This window comes from Parasteatoda tepidariorum, chromosome 4, assembly GCF_043381705.1.
Source record: "Parasteatoda tepidariorum isolate YZ-2023 chromosome 4, CAS_Ptep_4.0, whole genome shotgun sequence".
NCBI lineage: Eukaryota > Metazoa > Arthropoda > Arachnida > Araneae > Theridiidae > Parasteatoda > Parasteatoda tepidariorum.
In genome coordinates this window covers 30311311-30332889 of record NC_092207.1, presented here as the reverse complement: position 1 = coordinate 30332889, position 21579 = coordinate 30311311, and the positions used below count along the sequence as shown (strand labels likewise).

Here is a 21579-nt window from a genome sequence, read left to right as displayed (position 1 = left end):
TCTATTCTTTTAAACTATCTACTCAGTTCCCTAGAATTAAGTAAACCACTCTCATTGAAATAAAAACTTTATTTTTGAAAATTGAGCAATATTTCGTGTTGCTTTAGACCAGGGTTGTTTAAACTTACCCCATAATACTTACGAAAATTTTGTGGGATCACATCAATGCGTAAATACAATACGACAAACGCATTAAGTGGAACTATCAATTTCTTCATTTGTACTATACACTACTGGAGTTTTCGGTCTTAATCTATATTTTTTTAATTTCAAAACACATAACAAGGTGAAAATTTTAAATAAGTAACAAACTTTAAAACAATACAATAAAAATGCGTCGAAATGTTTTAGTTTTTTCTTTGTCTGTATTGTCTTATCTTAGACTATTTTCAGATACTTTGCATAAACATAGTAAGGAATTTTAAAATTATAATAAGCTAGATAAACATTAAAATTGCTAAAATTTTTGGCGGCCCTGCTGCGGGACCCACAGTTAAAGAAACTCTGCTTTAGACAATCATTTAGCCACGAAATCTAGCGATTTTTGACGAAAAGCGAACTGTCAATTATTTGACAAAACTGCTTATATCTCAGTGCATTCTGAAAGCTCTCCACCATTTTTTATCAGATTTTAAAACCGGTTACATATTAAAACGGGATGATATAGGGGATAGTGCTTTAATTGCTCAAGTTGATTTCCCGAGTTTGAATCTTGGAGACCACTGAGAACTCATTAGGTCGAACTCCTTTTGTTTAATGCTGTACATAGAGTTATTCGATTAATAGCTTTGCCTAGCATTGAGTCGTATTTGTATGATAGAATTTGTATCCTGGTACCAATCAAATGCAGAAATCATTTTTCGTTTTCTATCATAGAACTAGCATCCTTAATTATAATTTCCTCAATTTGACGAAATGTTTGCTCAGCGTTTCCTAAAAAATGGTTTAGATACAAACAAAAATCTGGAAAATGTTGAATATCCATACATTTTAGTGCAAAGGTTTTAAACCAAGATTCTTTTTTTTTAGGATTATTTTTGCATTGCAGCAAAACTAACGACTGCATCGGGTTTCCAGTCCAGCAAATCACTGAAATCAAAGCGATTTTTTTTTACTGGTACCAATCGATTTTGTTATAAAAATACTGTAACTGCATTTACCATATTTTTTTTTCAATCTCCTTCTTGAATATAACTCGTAGAATTTAAAAGCTAATTCAAATATGCTTGCAAAAAATAGAGAACAGATTAAAAAAAAAAGCATTTAGTGTAAAATTTAATACCAAATGTGATAACAAAATGACTTACAAAACTATCATTTGGAGAATTAAATAAAGAATCGATAGAAAATAAATGTAAAAAACAAAGGAGGGAAAATCAGGTTTTTCTATCAAAAACATACAGCAGGAATTCTTTTCACCAAAGGACATTGAGTAAAGAACTACTGTTTCATTCCACTAAAATTAAAATAAATAATAAAAGGAAATTATAATTATTAGTGTGAGTGTAAAAATGTTGTATAAATCCCTTTATCGTGAGAGTAAAAATCTCTGCCATCAATGGAGCATCTACTTTTTCCAGAATTTTGTGCAGCCACCTTATCTGTGGTTCTACTAACATTTCTTTTTCAAATACTAGAGTTTACAAGTCAATTTTCATTTAACTTTAATTTTCGTTACAGAACATATTCACTGCATACTGGAATAATATTTCCCATTTGCCTTCTAAAAACAAAATTGTAATATGACTAATAACTTAATCACAGCAAATTTTTTATTACACTAATTATCTTATTTAATCACAGTAATTTTCTTCTCAACTTAGATATAATTTATTTGATATTAAATAGATGGGCAAAACAAAAGCAAATATTTAATTATTTAATATTATAGCTCCGATTGAACAGATAAAAATTTTTTTTTTAAATTACGCTCATCATTTGCTCTCTTGAGCACGAGTAGTCTTGCAGTCCAATATGACAGAGAGCGTCCTGAAACTAGAAGAATTACGGGCTTCCTGGAGGGCAGAGCAGTTCCAAGATGCTAGCCATTCATATGGGCCCTATTTGCACATAGAGTACAGTTAGGAGAGTCAGAAAGACCAACACGGTGCAAGTGCGTCTGTAAGTAATCGTGCCCCGTTAACAATCGGAAAGATGAAACACCGATAGCTCTAGGGAGATTTTTTGAAAGACAAGATGCCAGAAGGCTCTCCCAAGGTTTTCCAGAAACTTGCTCTCTGTTGGAAGAAACCCAGAGACTTCGAAGCTTTAGTTTCACAATTTGTTTAACATTTCTCAAATTTGTGGGTGACATAGAGATAGATAAAAAAAAAATTTAGAATCTTGCAGACAAAAAAAAATTTAGATTTCCAATCATACTTACTACAATAAATAAAAAAGAAATAATTTTTGAAGAAAGAATTTTTGACACATTTTTTTTAACCTCTCTTAAATAATTCTTAACAATTTTTCCCTGTGACTTTTGATAACTTATTTTTTGCGTAACAAGTGTTATAAGTTCACTTTTCAAACATTGTAAAAATTTATCTAATATAGCCCAGGTGTGATGAATATCCTCCTTACTTTTTCCACCTAAATTACTATTTAATAGATTATGAAGTGCTTTCATAATGGAGTTCCACGAGTGTTTTAGCATTCTAATGACACATTCAATGAATTGAATCCTAAAACTTAGTACTAAAAACTATAAACCCAGAACTTACTTGAGTTAGCTTTCTCAATTTTTAATATTTCAAATCCCTTTTAAACAAGTACTCACATTAGCACCATTCCTTGGCGCTAGTCTAAAATAAGGTTCATTTTTCTTAAGGGATAACCGAACTTTCTGAAGTTGCAGCACCCTTACAAAAATTGAAATTGTCTCAAGGCACTAGTCTATAATATTTATCTGCAGTATATTATCCACATACAAAAATGTGTTTCATTTGTACTATAAAACAGAAACTAGGATATAAAGACAATTAATAAAACTCTTACTTAAAATTTACAGAAATACTCTAATTGCAATTAAAAAGGTATTAACTTTAATGCATAATTATAGACATTAATAATATAAAAGAAAAAATTATTAATAATCAGCCACATTTAAAGTTAAAGTGAATTTATCTAGCCTTGCGGGTGAGCTAAATTTTAACATTATAGAGTCAGCTATACATAACTGATCACATTGTTTTTCAATTATGTTTTTTTTTTTAATTCAAAACAGATAAAAACTCAATCAGGGTGCGTAGCCAAATTATTCAAAAAACATAAGCACCTTTTAAGCACTCAAAAAATATTTTCAAAAAATTATGATTAGGCAGGGTTGGAAAGTTTTTGACAATTGACGGTTTTATCTTGTTTTAACCGTCATGTCAAAAAAAAAAAAACTTTTGGCATTGTTATGAATAATTGTTTTGAAATTTTGAATCATGTAAAACGAATAGCGTTTTCATACGCTATGGACTGACAATATGCAGAAATAGATTGGGGTTGAATTAATTGTGAAAACATTGAATAGAACAATGTGAACTGTGTTTTTTTTTGCATAATTCGAAGCGAAAATTAACATATGGCAAAGGAAAAACCTCAAATTGAAAAATTAAGCACTTTTTAGAAACACCCAATGAAAAAAGCACCTTTAAGAGCTTTTAAAAAACGAAAATCGTAAAAAAAAAACACCTTTGAGCACTTTTTAAAAACGCTATGCACCCTGTCAACTTAGCATAAGTATTAGTAACTCCCCAACTCCTCATACTAAAACCTTTCTTTATTTAAAAAAAGATAAATTACAATTTGAAAAAGGAATTTAAACAAATTTACAATAGACTTTTTTTTCTTTTTAAAGAACATACCTTTTTAACAAATATTGATACATTACTGAAATACTTGAACTTAAAAAGAAAGACAACATTTGATAGAAAAAGCAGAGCTATTTATTAGTTGATCACTTTCTTAACAGACATATTACTAAAAAAATAAAACAAACACAAAAAAATTAAATTCCTTTAATAACTTCTTCAACTTCTTCTTTTGTGAACATATGATAACCTACTGTTTTGGTTACTGTAGCAACCTGGAAATAAATGATGAAAGTATGTAAAAAAATTTCACATCTTCAGCATAAACATGTTTAAGATAAATTTGCTGTAGAAAAGAAAGTTGGTTAACATGCTTACATAGTCAATTCGAAATAACACTCAGTCTATCTCACTTCTGCATAAAACTCAATCTCTTTATTTTTATTTCCTTGTAATTTCACTGTTTTCTATTTATTTTGATTATTTGAAGTTTAGAGCTTGATTAATTTGGTCGATTTTTCATTGAATGTGACAAGATACTTCAGAAGCAAAATTGGACACTTGCTGAAGGAATTACGCATTGCAGAATCTTTTATTTGATAGCATTTATATTATTTATCCTAACAACTGGTAAGGTAATCAATTTTAATCACTAAAGATTAACTTTACAACTATATTAAATCAATTAGTCCTTATAATTTAAAAAATAATAAAATATTGATATATATTTTTATAACATTCAATCTGTACCTCACTTCTGTTTAAAACTCAATCTCTTTATTTTCATTTCCTTGTTATTTTCGTGTTTTCTTTTTATTTAGATTATTTGAAGTTTAGAGCATGATCAAGTTCTTCATTGAATGTGACAAGATTCTTGAAATGAAAAATTGGGCACTTGCTGCAAGAATTACACATTGCCGAATCCTCAATTTGATAGCATTTATATTATTAATCCCCACAACCAACTGGTAAGGCAATTAGTTTTCATCGCTAAAGATCAACTATACAACTACAATAAACCAATTAGTCCTAATCAATGTGGGTAAGTAACGCAATTTAACATGAAAGGAAATTGCATACATTTTATATACACTTATGATCCTGTATAAACAGGAAATAGTTTATAAATGTTAGAGGAGATTGTTAAATATTTTTTTAATGAGATTTATGAACAAATTATGATGCATTGCAATTCATTGAAAAATGCAATAAAAAAAACAAGAACAAAAAACCTGAACAAATGTAATTGAGCAGTTTGTTGCTGTGATCTACCAAAGGGAAAAACAAGTTATTTTAGGTGTGAGGTGAGGACTTCCATTTGATGTTGTAGTTCATTGACGTTGCACTAGAGTTGCACAAAGGGGTATTGGCTGGGAAACATCCCTGAGGATGATTCAAAGACATGCTATCAAAATTTTGATCCTCTGCAGAGGGTATGGACCCCAGCTTCGGAAGTCCGACGACTTGCGTGCGAAGTCTAGCACTTTATAGTAGAACAGTTTAATGAGGACCAATATACTGCACACCCTCGGACCCTACACAGACTGAACCAAGTGGTCACCCACCATCACACCGACCGCAGCGAGTGATGCCCGACTTCAGTGATCTGCTGGGATTAATCAGTCCACTGTTGGACGATTTCCTTTTGAATTCACATTCAAAGAGTAATGGTTTCCCTCACAAATTATTCAATCTTTTATTTTTAAATAACATATTTGTAAGCAAGTTATGATACGATAAGAGTAATGTTTTCAGGGGTCTGTCTAGGTTTTTCTGTGAGGTACCTATTTTGTAAAAATTTAGATATAATGTGTAAAAATTAAAAATTATATCAAAAATTCAACACAAAAATTTGGTAAAAATATAGATTTATCGTTTCTGACGGGATACACAAATAAAATTTTAAGAAAAAGTATTTTGTGAAATTTTCTGAAGTTGAATTTGTGGAAGTACTGCTAAACGGCAGTAAATTTGGCCTGGACAGACCCCTGGTCTTCCATCATGGACCAATCTTTATTTTCACATTTGTACTCAAGGCTGGATACAGGTTTTACTGGTCCCTTCCTTATACCACAAAAAGTCTTATTTTTTATTAATAAATAAAAACTAAGATTATTCAAAATTGTAGTTTTTATTTAGATATATATATAAGTAATACTCAGACATTTTCTTTCAAAAAAAAAATAATTTAAAAGCACCGCATTTTTGTAAGAAACTTTTAACCGCACTCCTGGGCCTTGAGTCAATTGTCCCAGTCTTCCCCCTTCAGAATCGTCAGGTTTGTACTCATTTTAAACACATTGAAACAATATAATAATTTCAGACACATAATAAAGTTTAAAATGAATGTCAAATTAAAAATTCAAACTTTTCAGAAAAACAATATCTAAACACAACTAAAAAATATGAATGTCAAATTAAAATTCAAACTTTTCAGAAAAACAATGATAGCTGAACACAACTAAAAAAATATATCAAAATCACATCATCAATTTCCCTTTTTATTTAGTAAAAAGCGTGACAAGACAAATCGTGAGCTTGAATTTGTAAAACTGGTCTACAGCTTTAATAGTATTTAGATGTATCTAGATATTTTAAAAAATATAATATATATAATGCATTCAATAACTCTATTCATTAATTTAAATGTACATACATTTCTGTTAAGTTACCTAACTAATAAATAAACAAATAAATAGATAATAAACAAATAAATGTATAACAAGATCATTTGTATTGACAATATAAATTTATATTTTAAAAAACATACTTCCAACACAGTTTTTTTACAAAATTTTTTAAAAAAAAAACATTTTAATTTAAACTTGCTTAAAAATATATGATGAAATCAAATTAGCAATTCCAAAATACCATTTTAATAAATTTTTTTTAAGACGAGTACTCACTTCAACATTAGAAGAATTCAATTTTTCTTCCATTACTTGCTTCAGTATAGTAAGAGCTGCTTTTAAGGCCTCATTTAATGTCATGCGCTAAAATAAACAATATTGTTTGAAATATTAATCATTATACAGGGTATCTGTTACATTTTAGATTTTCAAATTCATGACTTTCTATGACTAATTCCAAGAATTTTTCATGACTTAACGAAGTTTCTATTTTCTCTGACAAAAACACAATAAATTTAAAAAAGCATTATAATAACATTAATTGAAATGATAGGTATAACCAAAACTGTTATACTCTGCATCTTCATATTTATAGATTTTAAATTTAAAAAACAGAGTAAAGAAAGAGTTGAAGCAATAAAATAGATNAAAAAAAAAAAAATTTCTGCAGAATTATATTCTAAAGATACTTTTCTTGTTCATCGGAAAGGAAAGAAATACTCCTGATTTTTCTATTCTCATTTCGGAATTTTAAAAAATTCACCAATGACTGGCTTACTTCAGCTAGAATTTTAAATTTATAAAATAGAATTTTTGTTATTATTTATTTTTTCTGAAATCACAGAAGTTTAAAAGATAATTTTCTTTAGAAATGTTTTTGCTTTCATTTTTGGAAAGAACATAAGTTTTAAAGAACATGATAAAAACATTTTATATTTTAATAAAATATAACTGTGAGTGGAGATTTTGTTACAAATTCAGATATTCAGAACACCATGAAATGGGGGAGGGTAAATTCCAATCTAAAAATTAGATTTTTCGGCAACCTAAATTCATGACTTTCCTCGATTTTTTTTATTTAAAAATAGTTAAAATCATGACATTTCATGACAAATTTTGTTCAATACCAAAATTCATGACTTTCGATGATTTCTCATGACTTTCCAGGTGCGCAGATACACTGATTATAACTCCTTTCAGATAGTTTTATTTACAAGAATTCAAAAAATTTTAAACCTCCATTATTTCTTGATCTTTAAGGCATTTTAAAAAAGAATCAGAAAGCTTACGAAAATAAAGATCAGTTATTCTCTATTAGCCAAGTCAATGTTGCATCTGTCTTAGAAAATGAGCTAAAATATATCTTCCAAAGAAAAACATGAACAAAAATTTTTTGTTTAAAAGATGACACGGTTATAGAATCTGATGCTGAATCTTTAATGGGAGCAATTTGTACAGTACCAATATGGATTCCCAGATATACAATTGATAATAGTTTCAGTAGTTCCTGCAATCAAGTGAAAAAAGAATTTTTTTTAAAAAAAAACTTGGATTTTTTTTTTAAAAAAAAGAAGTTACTCAAAATTCTTTTTGGTTCTTTTTTTGCAAAAAAAAGGAGAAAATTGTAAATCTAAATATAAAAAATCGCTAAGTCGTAGCAAAATAAAAATACGAGGACTCTCTTTTGAAAAATAGTAGAGTATGCACTGATGAGGAGGGAGTAAAGAGATAAAACTTTTTTCCCCACCATCCAATGCTTTTACACCATCAAATTACGAGTAATTGTCTTTAATACTGAAAGTAGATTAATATAGTACCTGGACACGCTAGGAAAACTTTATCGTTCATTTTGTTATTTACTTTGTTTCATAGCATATAACATGATTTTTGAATTTGAATTTTCTTCAATTCTTTTTTAGATAATATTTTCCCTTCCTGTTAAATTTCAACAAAAGTTTTGGAAAATCAAACATTTCCGGACATTTATTGAAATGCTTAATAATTGAGGACATATAAGGACAACTTTGAGCCCTGGTGATAAATCAAGAAATAATGAAAACCAGAATGCCAATAAACAAACATTCTCCTAAGACAATAAACTCAATATTATAATANGTTGAAATTGATCCATACTTCCGTTTCGACTTAAGACATCCTTGAAATTTTTTTTTTTTAAATATACGAAGACTAAACGAATAATTGATATCACGTTGCTAGTTTACGAGCTTGTTGCCAACCGTGGAAAAATACGCATTAAAAACTATAAAAACAGCAAGATACAATATCAATTCCAACTATCGAGAGTACGAGTTTCCCCACTCCTGAACGGACGTCACTCGATAACGACATGTGACGTCATTGCATTCAACTCCACACGAAAGAAGAGGAAGATTTCACCCGCCCCCAGTGTAAGGGGGCGGGTGAAATAGGAGTGTTTTTAGAGGTAACGTTGAAGAGGGGGGAAAATAAAGCATGTTCAGCTACGCTTCAGGCAGATGGTAGTTTGATAAGAGGGGATGGAATTCAAGCTGAAAGAAAAACTTACCTTCGCACTCGCGGAAAAATTAGGTAATTTTGAGTTTGGCCGTCGATCGCAGTAAAATTCGGGAGTTTTTCAAATCAATTCCGGAGGGCGGGAGAATAACTCAAAATTCGGGAGACTCCCGCAAAATGCGGGAGAGTTGGCACGTCTGCATAAATATTATAGCTGTTTCTATTTATTCAGCTGTTTTGATTTATTTCTCTAATGATAAGATTGATTCTAAGCCAAATAATAAAAATAAAAGAATTGCTAATAAAATACAATTAATCTAACAACACTAACGAAAAACATTTTTAATACCTTATCATAGCGTTCTTGCAAAGCTTGCTGTGCTCCTTCAGAGCCGGAACCAATTGCTTTAGCATCGTATTGAACATAAGTACCAGAAGGATCCATATGAAATCTAGGCATAATAAAACAAACACTAAATTACAAAATCCTTTAGATACATAGTATAATAATTATAACATAATATATAACACAAAATATCTCACAACTGATCCTTCAGAAATGACACATTTCATTAAAAACAATTATTATATTTACTGCACTGATGTGAAATCTATTTTTAGCATAAAAATTTAGGATATTTCTAAAAAAAGCTCCAAATGAGAATTATAAAAAATTAACAAGAAACCAAGCCATTTATAAAATTGTAACAGCAATTATATGTGTCATTTTCCTCTCTTATTTTTTTCTTTTTTTGAAAATCTGCCAATTGCAAACTGTTGAGAGATTTAAGTATATGTTACAAAATAAAAAAGTTTTAAAAAGATGTAACACATGCTATTATATAATCTTTAATGCATCAAACTTTATTTATCTGTATAATATACATGCTTCTGATAAGACGAACTATTTTCAAAAAGAACACCATGAGTACATATTTTTAAAAACTACATCAAATATTTCTTTTGGTTATTTTTTTTTATTTTACCTTATCATTATACATTTGATTTCATTAGCAGATTCTCTTCAAAATTAAAAATTTAACACTCACATTAAACTGTTGTAGATTAACAAGACACAGAAACTGAATGCTGGTAGGCCACATGCAGCCCTCCAGCCATATATTGTGCAGGCCAGATTTCTGGGGCTCGTGTATCAGTAATTTATTTATGATTAAAAACGCAGGCCAAAAAGTGCACTAGTCTTAAAACCGCAAGTAGGAAAACGGTGCTTACAAACAGTCTTTCTAACAGTTACATCTCTAATTACCAACTGCTGCATTGCCAACTTTTTAGGACAGCTTTTTTACTGCCACAATTTTATAACATAATTTTACTTCAATTTTTTATTTTTATTTATCTATCTTTCATTTCTTTTTTCATTTAATGAAAATTTATGACAAGCTCTTAACACTCATTTGCTTACACATGTAACAATCTTTTCATTCAACTATAGCCAAGCACACATCCCATTTTCTAAAACTTAGCAATCAAAAATTTAGAACTTGGTAAGGTGACATGGTTGGTGTCTGAATTAACCATTTTCTAAAGACATTTGGTGACTATAGATTTGATGAATACTCATTCCAAAACTAGTAGGATTTTAATATCAATGAAAGATATGAGCTAAACTCAAAAATAAAGAAAGGCTTTTGTTTTTAGACAACACTTAAGATGTAATATCAGATGTAACACAGATTTAGTAATATCAGATGTAACACAGATGTATCAATTAAGATGTAACACAGATTTAGGACAACACTTAAAAAATGCTATAAATTTGAATATAACCCTTCAAAAATTGAATTTTTTTTTTTTAAAGTTATGCATTTGAGCAAAATTTAATGATTAATTTTAAATTTGTTAAAATAGCATAAAAACTGAAAATTTGAGTAACATTGACTGCATCTGTATAAAAAAAAATTTTTATTAAACTTTAAATTAATCTTTTTTACACTCTGAACACAGCACATTAAAAAAAATTCTTTCTTCAATGTACTAACTTTCTTTAATGTGTATTTTAAAATTGTTATATTTATTAAGCTTTATTATGTTTTACTTATGTTTTTTGTGGCTTTCAAGATAGTATTCACATTTTACTTACAAAGGAAAAGCAATAACAATAGAGAATATTAACTGAAATAAAAAAAATGCAATGAAAATTACATACAGCTGTGGATCTGACTTAGCATCTGCTCCTCCAAGCAATATAGCTACACCAAAAGGACGGCTCTACAAAATAAAATTTAAAAGTCATCAGAAAAAATAAAATCAATCAATAAAGATATGCACTACATAGAAACAAATCTCATTAAGACAACAACATTTCTTATTTTGAAAAATTGCACTTTTTTTGGAAAATTTGAAAAATTATCTTTTGTTATGTTTTCTTCAAATTGAAAATAAATACAACTGAAACATTTAAATATGTAATGGTATGAGTAACAATTGAGTAAAAATTAATTTTATCCTCAACATTTCGGCAATCAAAAAAGCTAAGTGCTGAAGAGTCAATTAAGGGCACATTAACAAAAAAAAAAGATAGAGTAGGGCCTGCCCACAGTGAAGTTCCCCTATAATTAAATTTTTAATTGGAGCATAAAATAATGTTCAAAATATTCGCCATCTGATGAAGTGGTTATCGTCCTATGATTAATTTTTCAGAGTTTTTTTTTTTTCGATTTTCATCCAGTCTAAAAATATTTCAGGACTGAACTTATTTTTGAAAATTAACACTGCCTAGCATCATTTAACAGAATTTTTCAGAAATCAACAGCTTGTGTGTCATGAGAAAAACCTAGATATTACACCAAAAACTTGTTTTTTTTTTTTGTTTTTTTTAAAATAATGATTTTTATTAGTCTATTTTTAAGAGTAAAGCAAACAAAACAAAAACTACAGCTAATCTTGTATATTCTTTTAAACCAATTTTTGAATTACATAACAAACTTTTTCTTGGAGTTATTAACCCCTTCCTTTTCACTCCCGTTAAAATGACGACGGGGTGAGGTTTCGCCCTCTATTTCTCGCTCCTGTGATATTCCCGAGTTGGAGTGTTCAGTAGTAACGCGCCAATAAGAATAAAACTAATTCATTTCTTTTGCCCAGAAAACATTTTATTTCTCATTTTACACACCAGCTTGCAGTACCAGGATATTTTTAAGGTAATTGCAAGTAGTTAGTCTATTTTAAACTAGATGTCAGCACTAATCAAATACGTGTATAAAATATAGGCACTTTTACGATTGCTTTCTTGAAAATTAACCGATCGTTAAGGGGTTAATATCTTCACTTACTTTTCACTTCATGATCATTAATGTTTTGTCCTAGATCTATAAATTTCATTTTTTTTAAATGATCTTAATTCATTTATGCCCAGTATCTCATAATGTCAGGAAAGAATACAAACTTACTCCTTGTGGCAGAATCGGGGCAAACATGGCGACATTGTCGCAGAGCGTTACTGAGTTCTTGCAGAAAGATCATTCCCTTCGGAAGAAAAAAACTTTGGTTTTCGTTTTGGCAGAAATAGTCGAAAGATTTTTTCTTTTCTTCAGTATTATATTCAAAAGATTACTTTTCTTGAGCATAGGAGTGGGGGGAAAAAATGCTTGTGACTCTTCTGTTCTTATTTAAGAATAATGAAAAATAAAGAGTAATGAAGTAAAAAGTTTTTTTTTTTTTCTGCAGAAACTTCCGTTCTACTTTTTTATGCAATTATCACTATTGATATCCACATAGCTTTTAAAATCAAATATTTTTAATACTGCATTATTTATTACAATAACTGGATCTCAAACTGAAAACAAGCATTTAATAACCCCTTTTTGAAGAGTCCGATTTGTGTGATTTTGCAGCCGATCTGTTTTTTTTTTCAGAAGTTACTGCTACGGATTTCAAGATTTTATTTAATGTGATTATGATTTACTAAAGACGAAAAAAAATTTTTGTCTTTTCCCCTACAAAATGAAAGTATATCAACATAATATTAGAATAAAAACGCTTCTGTTACTTTAAATTAGTAACATGTATATTTGTCATTTTTAAAAGTGTCTTGCAGAAAGATATTAGAATTAGAGAGGTATGTCGTAGAAAGCTCGAAAAAATCTGCCACAGGGCTTAAGCAAATTTAGATTTAACAATACAAAGTTTGTTTACCCAAAAAGATGTTGAAATTTAGTAAATTCCATTGTTTCACTGGGGTGTGGCATCATTACTTGATCATTTTTCATAAATTATATTAAAAAAATTTTCTTTTTGATTTATTTTAACAGAAAATAATTATTGCATTGCTATAAAGAAAAGAATGTATTTTTCTTTTGTTAAACTTAACTTAACAAACAAATTGAAAATGAATTTTATTTAGCTCTTTTCTCAAGACTAATTTCAGCCCTCAGGACTGAAGAGTGGTACCCAGGATCATCATTAACGAAGAAAACTGCAATTAAAAGTTTGGACTTTGGAATCAGTATAGATATTAAAAATGACAGGAAAAATAACAGTGGTGAACAAAGAACTGTTAACTGCCTCATCACCTATAGATAAAGAGATTTTGAACAGTCTAGAGGACAATATGAGCCTGACTCTATTTTTTAAGCTCATAAATTTTCATAAAAATTTAACATTTGACAAGTAAAATAAACTACATGTTAGAACATATACTCTAAATAGATAAAAATTGTCTACACTTTTGAACTTTTTATTTACAAAATAAGTATTAAAGGCCTTAATGAATTTATAATGAGCATTAACTTCATTATTTATTAAAAATCGTAATTATATACTTTCGAATTTATCACATTAACTTAGGATTTTGTACCATCAACTTATATAACTGCAAAGGTCTCTAAACCTAAAATAATGATATTTTCTCTATGGCAAATTTTTTAACTGGCATCCATTCATCTTAGAATATAAGGACTTCTTTGGTATATTCAAAATAACAAGACTTACCATAGCATTACCATCATCATCACTGTCACCAAATTGAATAGCTACATTAGATACAGATTGTGCAATACTTTCCACCTCCATTGGTTCCTCATAAACAAACACATGGTTCTGCAGAGGAAAAAATAAAATATTTAAAAAATTCTAAATATATAAGTTAAAAAAAATAAAATGAATCCAAAAAAAGGAAATAAAAAATCATTATAAAAAATTAGCAGTAAAATTATTAATCCTCCTAGATTGTCCTTAAATGATAAAAGTGGGCATAAACAAGTTAAATTCAAATTCAATGGCTACATTGCAAACAATTATTATCAACTAACAGATACTCACTTGAGCTTCAACTCTGGCTCTGTCAATCAAAGTTCTTGAATCAGCCATCAACCCACTTACAGCACAACCTATCAGTAAAAGAATTAAGCATTAAGACATAAACTTACAATTAACGCAATGAAACCTCACTTTAGTGACACTCCTCAAAGGTGGCTACTAAACACATTTTTTATTAAACCTAGCAGCCTACTACGCATAAACAATTACACAAACATTCACAAAGCAGACAGTGTCTGCCTTGTAATGTGATCTCTCGGTATCCAAAAATTTTGATTCCAATAAGTGAATATATATGAGTAAAGGGCTACACGCATATTTAGGCACATTGACGGCAAGTATGATAATTTTTATAAAAACATAAGCGCTCATAGCACTATTTTTTTTTCAGGAAACTAAGTAACATATTTGCAGAAAATTTAAATATATTTAATAATTAGAAGGCACCTAAATATAATCATATTTAGGCACATTGGCGGCAAGTATGATAATTTTTAAAAAAACATAAGCTTTCATAGCACATTTTTTTTCAGGAAACTTTTTTTTTTATTTCCAATGCCAGATTATAGACAGTAACAGCATACATAAACATTTAAAAATAAGAACAGAAACAAAAGATGCTGCAACAGAGTCTATTAATCACAACATGTCTCTAGCCTCCCAATAGCGCTCAGTGATAGAATTCCTGCAAAGTGCAGGGCAGTGAATAAGGTGCATGGAGTCCATGTCCTCACGAGAACTGCAAAGAGTGCATACCGGGGAAGGAACGATACCAAATCTAGACAGATGTTTCCGCAGACAGTCATGACCGGTGGCCAAGCGGAATTCTGCCACCACTCTTTGTCTTGGGTCATTTCGCAAATTTAGGATGGTAGTTCTCCAAGACTTAGTAGCAGTACGGTCGATAAGTTCTTCATGAGCACAGGTCTTAAAGGTCCTCTTAATAAGCTGTTTGATGAAAAAGAAGGCTATAATGTGCGCAGAAGTTTGNTTGACGGCAAGTATGATAATTTTTATAAAAACATAAGCGCTCATAGCACTATTTTTTTTTCAGGAAACTAAGTAACATATTTGCAGAAAATTTAAATATATTTAATAATTAGAAGGCACCTAAATATAATCATATTTAGGCACATTGGCGGCAAGTATGATAATTTTTAAAACAACATAAGCTTTCATACCACATTTTTTTCAGGAAACTTTTTTTTTTATTTCCAATGGCAGATTATAGACAGTAACAGCATACATAAACATTTAAAAATAAGAACAGAAACAAAAGATGCTGCAACAGAGTCTATTAATCACAACATGTCTCTAGCTTCCCAATAGCGCTCAGTGATATAATTCCCGCAAAGTGCAGGGCAGTTGACAAGGTGCGTGGAGTCCATGTCCTCACCAGAACTGCAAAGAGTGCATACCGGGGAAGGAACGATACCAAATTTAGACAGATGTTTCCGCAGACAGTCATGACCGGTGGCCAAGCGGAATTCAGCCACCACTCTTTGTCTTGGGCCATTTCGCAAATTTAGGATGGTAGTCCTCCAAGACTTAGTAGCAGTACGGTCGATAAGTTCTTCATGAGCACAGGTCTTAAAGGTCCTCTTAATAAGCTGTTTGATGAAAAAGAAGGCTATAATGTGCGCAGAAGTTTGAATAATAAGGGCCCCCTTTTTGCTAAGTAGTCTGCATTTTCATTACCCGTAACCCCGCAATGGGGAGGAACCCACTGGAGAACAAAGGTTTTCTTAAGGGATGCTAGGTATTCAAGTTGGAGGCGGCAATCCAAAATGTCTCAAGTTAAGGGATTATTTAAGGATGCAATGGCAAGCATAGCAGCTCAAGTCACAAAGAACAACAGCTTTTTCAAAAAGATCGATATGACACTGTATCGATCTTTTTGAAAAAGCTGTTGTACTTTGTAACTCAAGAGCTGCTTGCTTTTCAGGAAACTAAGTAACGTATTTGCAGAAAATTTAAATATATTTAATAATCAGAATTTATTCAAAAATGAAAAAACTGATACTATTTTTTTAAAAAAAATTGCTTCTTAACAATAACTGATTTAGCAAAAAATATAAATTTTAACAAGGAAAAATTTAATGCTCATAGAATGAAAGTGTAGAAAGATACATACATACATATTTTAATAAATAATACAAATTTGAATTATATACTTTAATTAAAGGAAATTTATAGGGTTTAAACCAAAATCAAAAATAAAACAAAACTATTATAGTACAAAATAAGATTCAATATATTCATTTGGTATTATACTTCAGATATTATTTCTATTTCTTGAATTATTAGAGATCTTAGGCATTTTAAATGGGAAATCTTTTTTTTTCCTAGAAAATCACATAAGATACAGAAAAATAACAGAATAACAAAAAGTGAGCAGTTTAAAATTTCGAGTTTTTCTCCACTTTTATTTCAATTTCTTCAAATAAAAGTAGAGGAACACAATATATACAAAAAAAAACATTTTAAAAATATTAAACTATTAGAAAAAAATATTAAACTTCTGAATACATATATAATTTTTTTTTTTGTAATTGTAGAGGCACTTATTTGTGTCAGCTTGCTGAGTAATAAACGGGGCACAGAAACATGAAAAGCACAGATCAAAGAAACCATGAAAGTCCGAGGTAGGTGGATCAAGGATTGTGGTTGAGGTTCGGAAGTAAGAAGATCAAGGATTGTGGTTGAGGTCCGGAGGTAAGAAGATCAAGGATTGTGGTTGAGGTCCAGAGGTAAGAAGATTAAGGAGTGTAGTTCCTACGCAGAAGGATACTGGTGGAGGAACGAGACTGATAAGCTACAGATAGGAGTGAACAATCTTCTCTCTGCTTTTACAATTGTTATTGCTGCTTTTACAATTATCATTTGCTTTTTCAGGAATCTCATCCCGATACTCTGTTTTCCTGCTGACACCCACCTTTAGAGGAAATGCTCGCAGTCAACCAGTTTAAGTTTTTAATCGCTTTTAATAACCAGTTTTTAAATGTTTTATGAATAACCTTTTTAGAGTTTTATTAGTTGTTAGATTGTTAGCTTTATATTAAAGAATGATGCTCCAGTGCACTAGTATTTTTATTGACATCTCCCAAGCTACCACTAAACAGTAATATATCAAATTAAAAACATAAATTTTCTTAAAATTGACTATAATAATTAAGACAATTAAATGTTTTAAATATCACTTAAAATTGGCTTCTAAAAATATTTGTCCTGTTCCCCAAGTAAAAAGAAAGTAATCAAAAGAACAAATTTTTAGAAGAACAAAGGAGAGCGAATAACAGTGCAAAAGCAAGGCATCTTTACATATAGTATTTGAATTATATTTTATAGCATAGTAAATTACAACTCATCTTTAAAGTAAATATACAAGAGCCCATAAAGACCTTTCACAAAAATCCAAGCACTTGGAGAAAAAAAAGCATTAAAAATCTTTTAATAAATTAGGTTTTTCAGCAAAAATCCTAAGACTCTATCAAAATGCAACAGAGCTGCATGCATAAAGTGCAGGAATTCCCAATAAATTCAGTTCAATGCATGCACAATTAAATTACAGCGACAGGTAAAGGCCTGGTTTCTTAGGACAGGACGCCGTCAGCTGGAAATCAGCGCTAACCTCTGATTGGTCCATTTGTGAGTTGGATAGTATACGTCATCGAACGCTTATCTTGAACTTCAATTGCCGTCCAACTCAACTGCAGTTGGATTACAGAGTGACGTTAACCACAGAAGCAATGGCGGACAACATCCAACAGCACATTGAAATCAGCCAAGATTTTGATTTTGACATTAAACATAGCTTCTTCATTAAACATAGCACTCTTCATTTAGCTCAGCTATAATGTGTTTTTTCTTGAACAAAGTCATTATTTGTTCTCTAAAACACTGGTCGACAATAACAAAATCAATACAAATTCAAAATAAATATTTGTTTACGTTATTAACGCATGCGCAATGAGAGATAATGTCTGCGTTGGACCGACTGCTCACGCTGAGCTAACAAAAAAGTATTTTTTTGGCGTCAGATCTACGTCAACTTTCCGCTGACGCCCAGATAAGGCGTTAGTTCTAAGAAACCAGGCCTTGAGCTAACAAACCAGTATTTTGTTGGCGTCAGCGTGACGTTGACGTCCCGCTGACGCCCAGATAAGCCGCTTGTCCTAAGAAACCAGACCTTAACAGTAAGCCAAAACAAACTGCAGATGAGTGACTCATGACATGATTACGGAAACTATGCTTTTTGGGTAATTCATGGTAACAATCGGCTCGGTAATGAAGAAATTTATTTTTGGGAAAAAGAAAATTAAGCACTTTTAAAAAACAAAAATAAGTATTTTTGCAATGCACCCTGCTTCTGTGGAAATATCTTATTCCCTAAAAATAGGACTTAAGACTTTAACAGCTTTCATGAAATTCAAAATTTCAGACTGTGGCATGAAAACTAAGATACTGAATGTACATTTTGGTTAAATCAGAATTTCGGATATATCACATTATTTTTCCTTCCTCTTCGTGTTTAAATTAGCAGACATGCAGAATGTATTGAGCAAAAATAAGAAAAATTACACATTGACAATAAAAAAGACAATATTGACAGTAAAAAAAATTATATACTAACCAATGTGTTTATCTATTTCAACAATTTTTTCAATAGTAACTGGTTTCATCAAAGGAGATGTCACTCGCTTTTCTACAGCTAAAACAATACCTTCACTTGTTTGAATTCCAATAGCAGTTGATCCCAGCTAAATGTAAAATATCTTTTAGTAAAAAATATTGATTTATCAAAATTAGATATTTAATTCTCTGTATACACTTTAACAAATGAAGCATCAAAACAAATATTTATTAAAAATGTGAATGATTTAAAAAAATTTTTAAAGTATATACTATTTTGAAATACAGTAGAGAACCGATTATCCGGAACGATCGGGACTATCGCTATTCCGGATAACAGCTTTTTCCGGTTTTCTGAATCACTACAAAAAGCCGTTTTTTTTAGTGTTAAACCTAACTAAAAAATATATATATTTGAAAATAAACTTAAAAATAAGAAAAAACGATGAGGTAATACATTAATGATTATTTCTGAAATGATGGTAATGTAAACATCTTTCAAAAAAGACAGAAAAATCCTAAAATCTTATGAGGAAAAAAATTTTCTTTTTAAAAATTGCGGGAAAATTTATCGAATATCGTTCCGGTTTTTTGGTTTTCCGGATAACGGGTTCCGTACTGTAGAACATTTTAAAACAAAATTTAGCCTGGTTTTTAGCTGTGCACAATTGCAATGTTACAATTTAAAAACACCAGCTATTAACAGATTAAATAAACCCAATATTAATTACGTATAGCATTTCTTTTTCTCAAAATAAGGTAAACATTACTAGTGTTATTTCTAAAATGAAAGAAAAATATTAGAAACTTCATGAAATAAAGTAATTTAAAATAACTGCAATAATTCCATACTTACTGAGAAAAATAATAAAATTCCCATACAGTGAATATTCAACAACAGTAATAAATGAGTGATAACTAGCAGCAATTGTTTAATTGGCCACCAGACTTCGATAAACAAAAAAAACTTTTTTTCAAATACAAAATCTCAATCAAAAAAATTTCTGTAAGTAATATATTGACTATTGTATTTAGTTTCAACACTTTTGTTGACAAAATTTGTTCAAAAATCACTGTTTTTTTTTATTTCTTTTATTTTACCGAAACTATTTTTATAATCATAATTTAGTTTATTTGAAACTTTTGAGTGAAAGGACCACTTGCATAACAGGTAGATTAACGAGGAGCGGCTCACATATTTAGTCTTGTTAGCGGCAAATATGATAATTTTTATATAAACATTAGTGTTCTAAGCACTAAGTATTTTTTTATCAGTAAACTTAATAACATATTTGCAGAAAATTAAATACTTTGAATTAGTTGAATTTATTTAAAACTAAAAAGAATTGATACTTTTCTAAAAAAAAAACTTTTTCCATTTTTCACAATAATTATTTGACCAAATATATGTATATATATTAACATTGGGGGGAGGATATAAATTCTAACCAATAAGATGTTTACAGAATGAAAGTGCAAAAAATCAACGCGTTATGTAGAGTGATATAAATTTGAACTAAATGTTTTAATTAAAGAACATTTATAATGTTATTAAAACAAATTAAAATAAACTTTTTAATTGCTTTCAGAAGCTCACGCGGGCCACACATCAACAATCGGTGGGCCGCATGTGGCCCTCGGGCCTCAGGTTGCGCAACCCTAACTTACCTTAATAGCTTCTATAGCATATTCTACTTGAAATAAACGTCCTTCAGGTGAAAAAGTATTTACACCTCTATCGTATTCAGAGCGTGTCATAAACATTCTAGAAATAAAAAAAATTTCATTATTCAATGATGAAATCATTACATAAATAAATGTATACAATAGATACAATTCAAAATTAAAATCTTCATAATTTATTATTTAGTACATATTTCTCTCAATCATGCAGAGTTTAAAAAAAGATTAATAATAAATAATCCTGATTACGAAAGAACTTAACATAGTCTTAACATAGAAACTTAACATGGTTCGTTAGATTATGTTTAAAAAATTATAATAGTTTAGATTCGAAAAACACTATTAAAACGTTTTGTTTACATTTGCCTTGATGCATCATTTTTTAAATTTTAGAAATTACTTTTTTTAAACATCAACTCCCTCAAATATCAGTTTTTGCAAACTATGTTTCAACACTAGATAATCTTTCCATAGGTAAATCTCTCAACTTCTAACCAAAGTATTTAAACTAAATATTGATTCAATTAGAAAAATTCAGTCATTCAGCAAATTAATGACAATAGTGGTGTATCGATACATTTCTCATAAATCAACAAGTTTCTACAACAGATTAAGAAAACCAAAGTAATGTATTTGGAAGAAACACATTCTTCGTAACAAATTAAACTATAGAATTGAATAAACTAAACCAAAAAATATAAGCATGCACATGACACAACACTTAAAATGAAAAAAGAAATTAAAAAGAACATATTAATAGTAGTTTTAGAAGAAAAAAAATCACACATCAAATTTTAGTTAAACTAATTCGTAACATCAACCAATTTACGATCAATTAATATCTTAAAGAACTTTTTAAAAGCACTCTTCAAAATTCATTAGAAATTATAACATACTTTTACAAATATTAATAGAACGGGACTATAAATATGAAATATTTAATTTCTAAAAAGGTAAACTGTAAACTTAAAATGACACAACAATAAAATTCTTCACAAAATTACAGTTAAAATACCGGTGTTCAAAAAAAAAAAAATTATAAGAAACCAATAAATGGCATCATG

The 21579-nt window shown here is 29.6% G+C and overlaps 1 protein-coding gene across 1 annotated transcript; it reads right to left on the bottom strand.

Annotated features, from left to right (window-relative positions):
* Positions 1-3912: 3912 nt before the first annotated feature.
* On the bottom strand, positions 3913-21567 carry LOC107456614 (proteasome alpha5 subunit). Its single transcript, XM_043044161.2, has 9 exons — positions 21412-21567; positions 20501-20597; positions 18834-18960; positions 14204-14271; positions 13874-13981; positions 11091-11152; positions 9273-9375; positions 6707-6793; positions 3913-4075 (listed from the first exon to the last, which is right to left on the bottom strand). Exons 2-9 carry the CDS (start codon positions 20594-20596, stop codon positions 3998-4000), a joined length of 729 nt encoding a protein of 242 aa, XP_042900095.1. The 5' UTR covers position 20597; positions 21412-21567; the 3' UTR covers positions 3913-3997.
* Between the last annotated feature and the right edge of the window lie 12 nt (positions 21568-21579).

Excerpts from the sequence above, each read along its gene's own strand:
- LOC107456614 (XM_043044161.2), bottom strand. The coding sequence starts at position 20,596 with ATGTTTATGACACGCTCTGAATACGATAGAGGTGTAAATACTTTTTCA. Across the intron at positions 18,961-20,500 it reads ATGCTATAGAAGCTATTAAG|CTGGGATCAACTGCTATTGG; the intron begins GTAAGTTAGGGT and ends TTTTACATTTAG. Across the intron at positions 14,272-18,833 it reads TGAAATAGATAAACACATTG|GTTGTGCTGTAAGTGGGTTG; the intron begins GTTAGTATATAA and ends TTTTACTGATAG.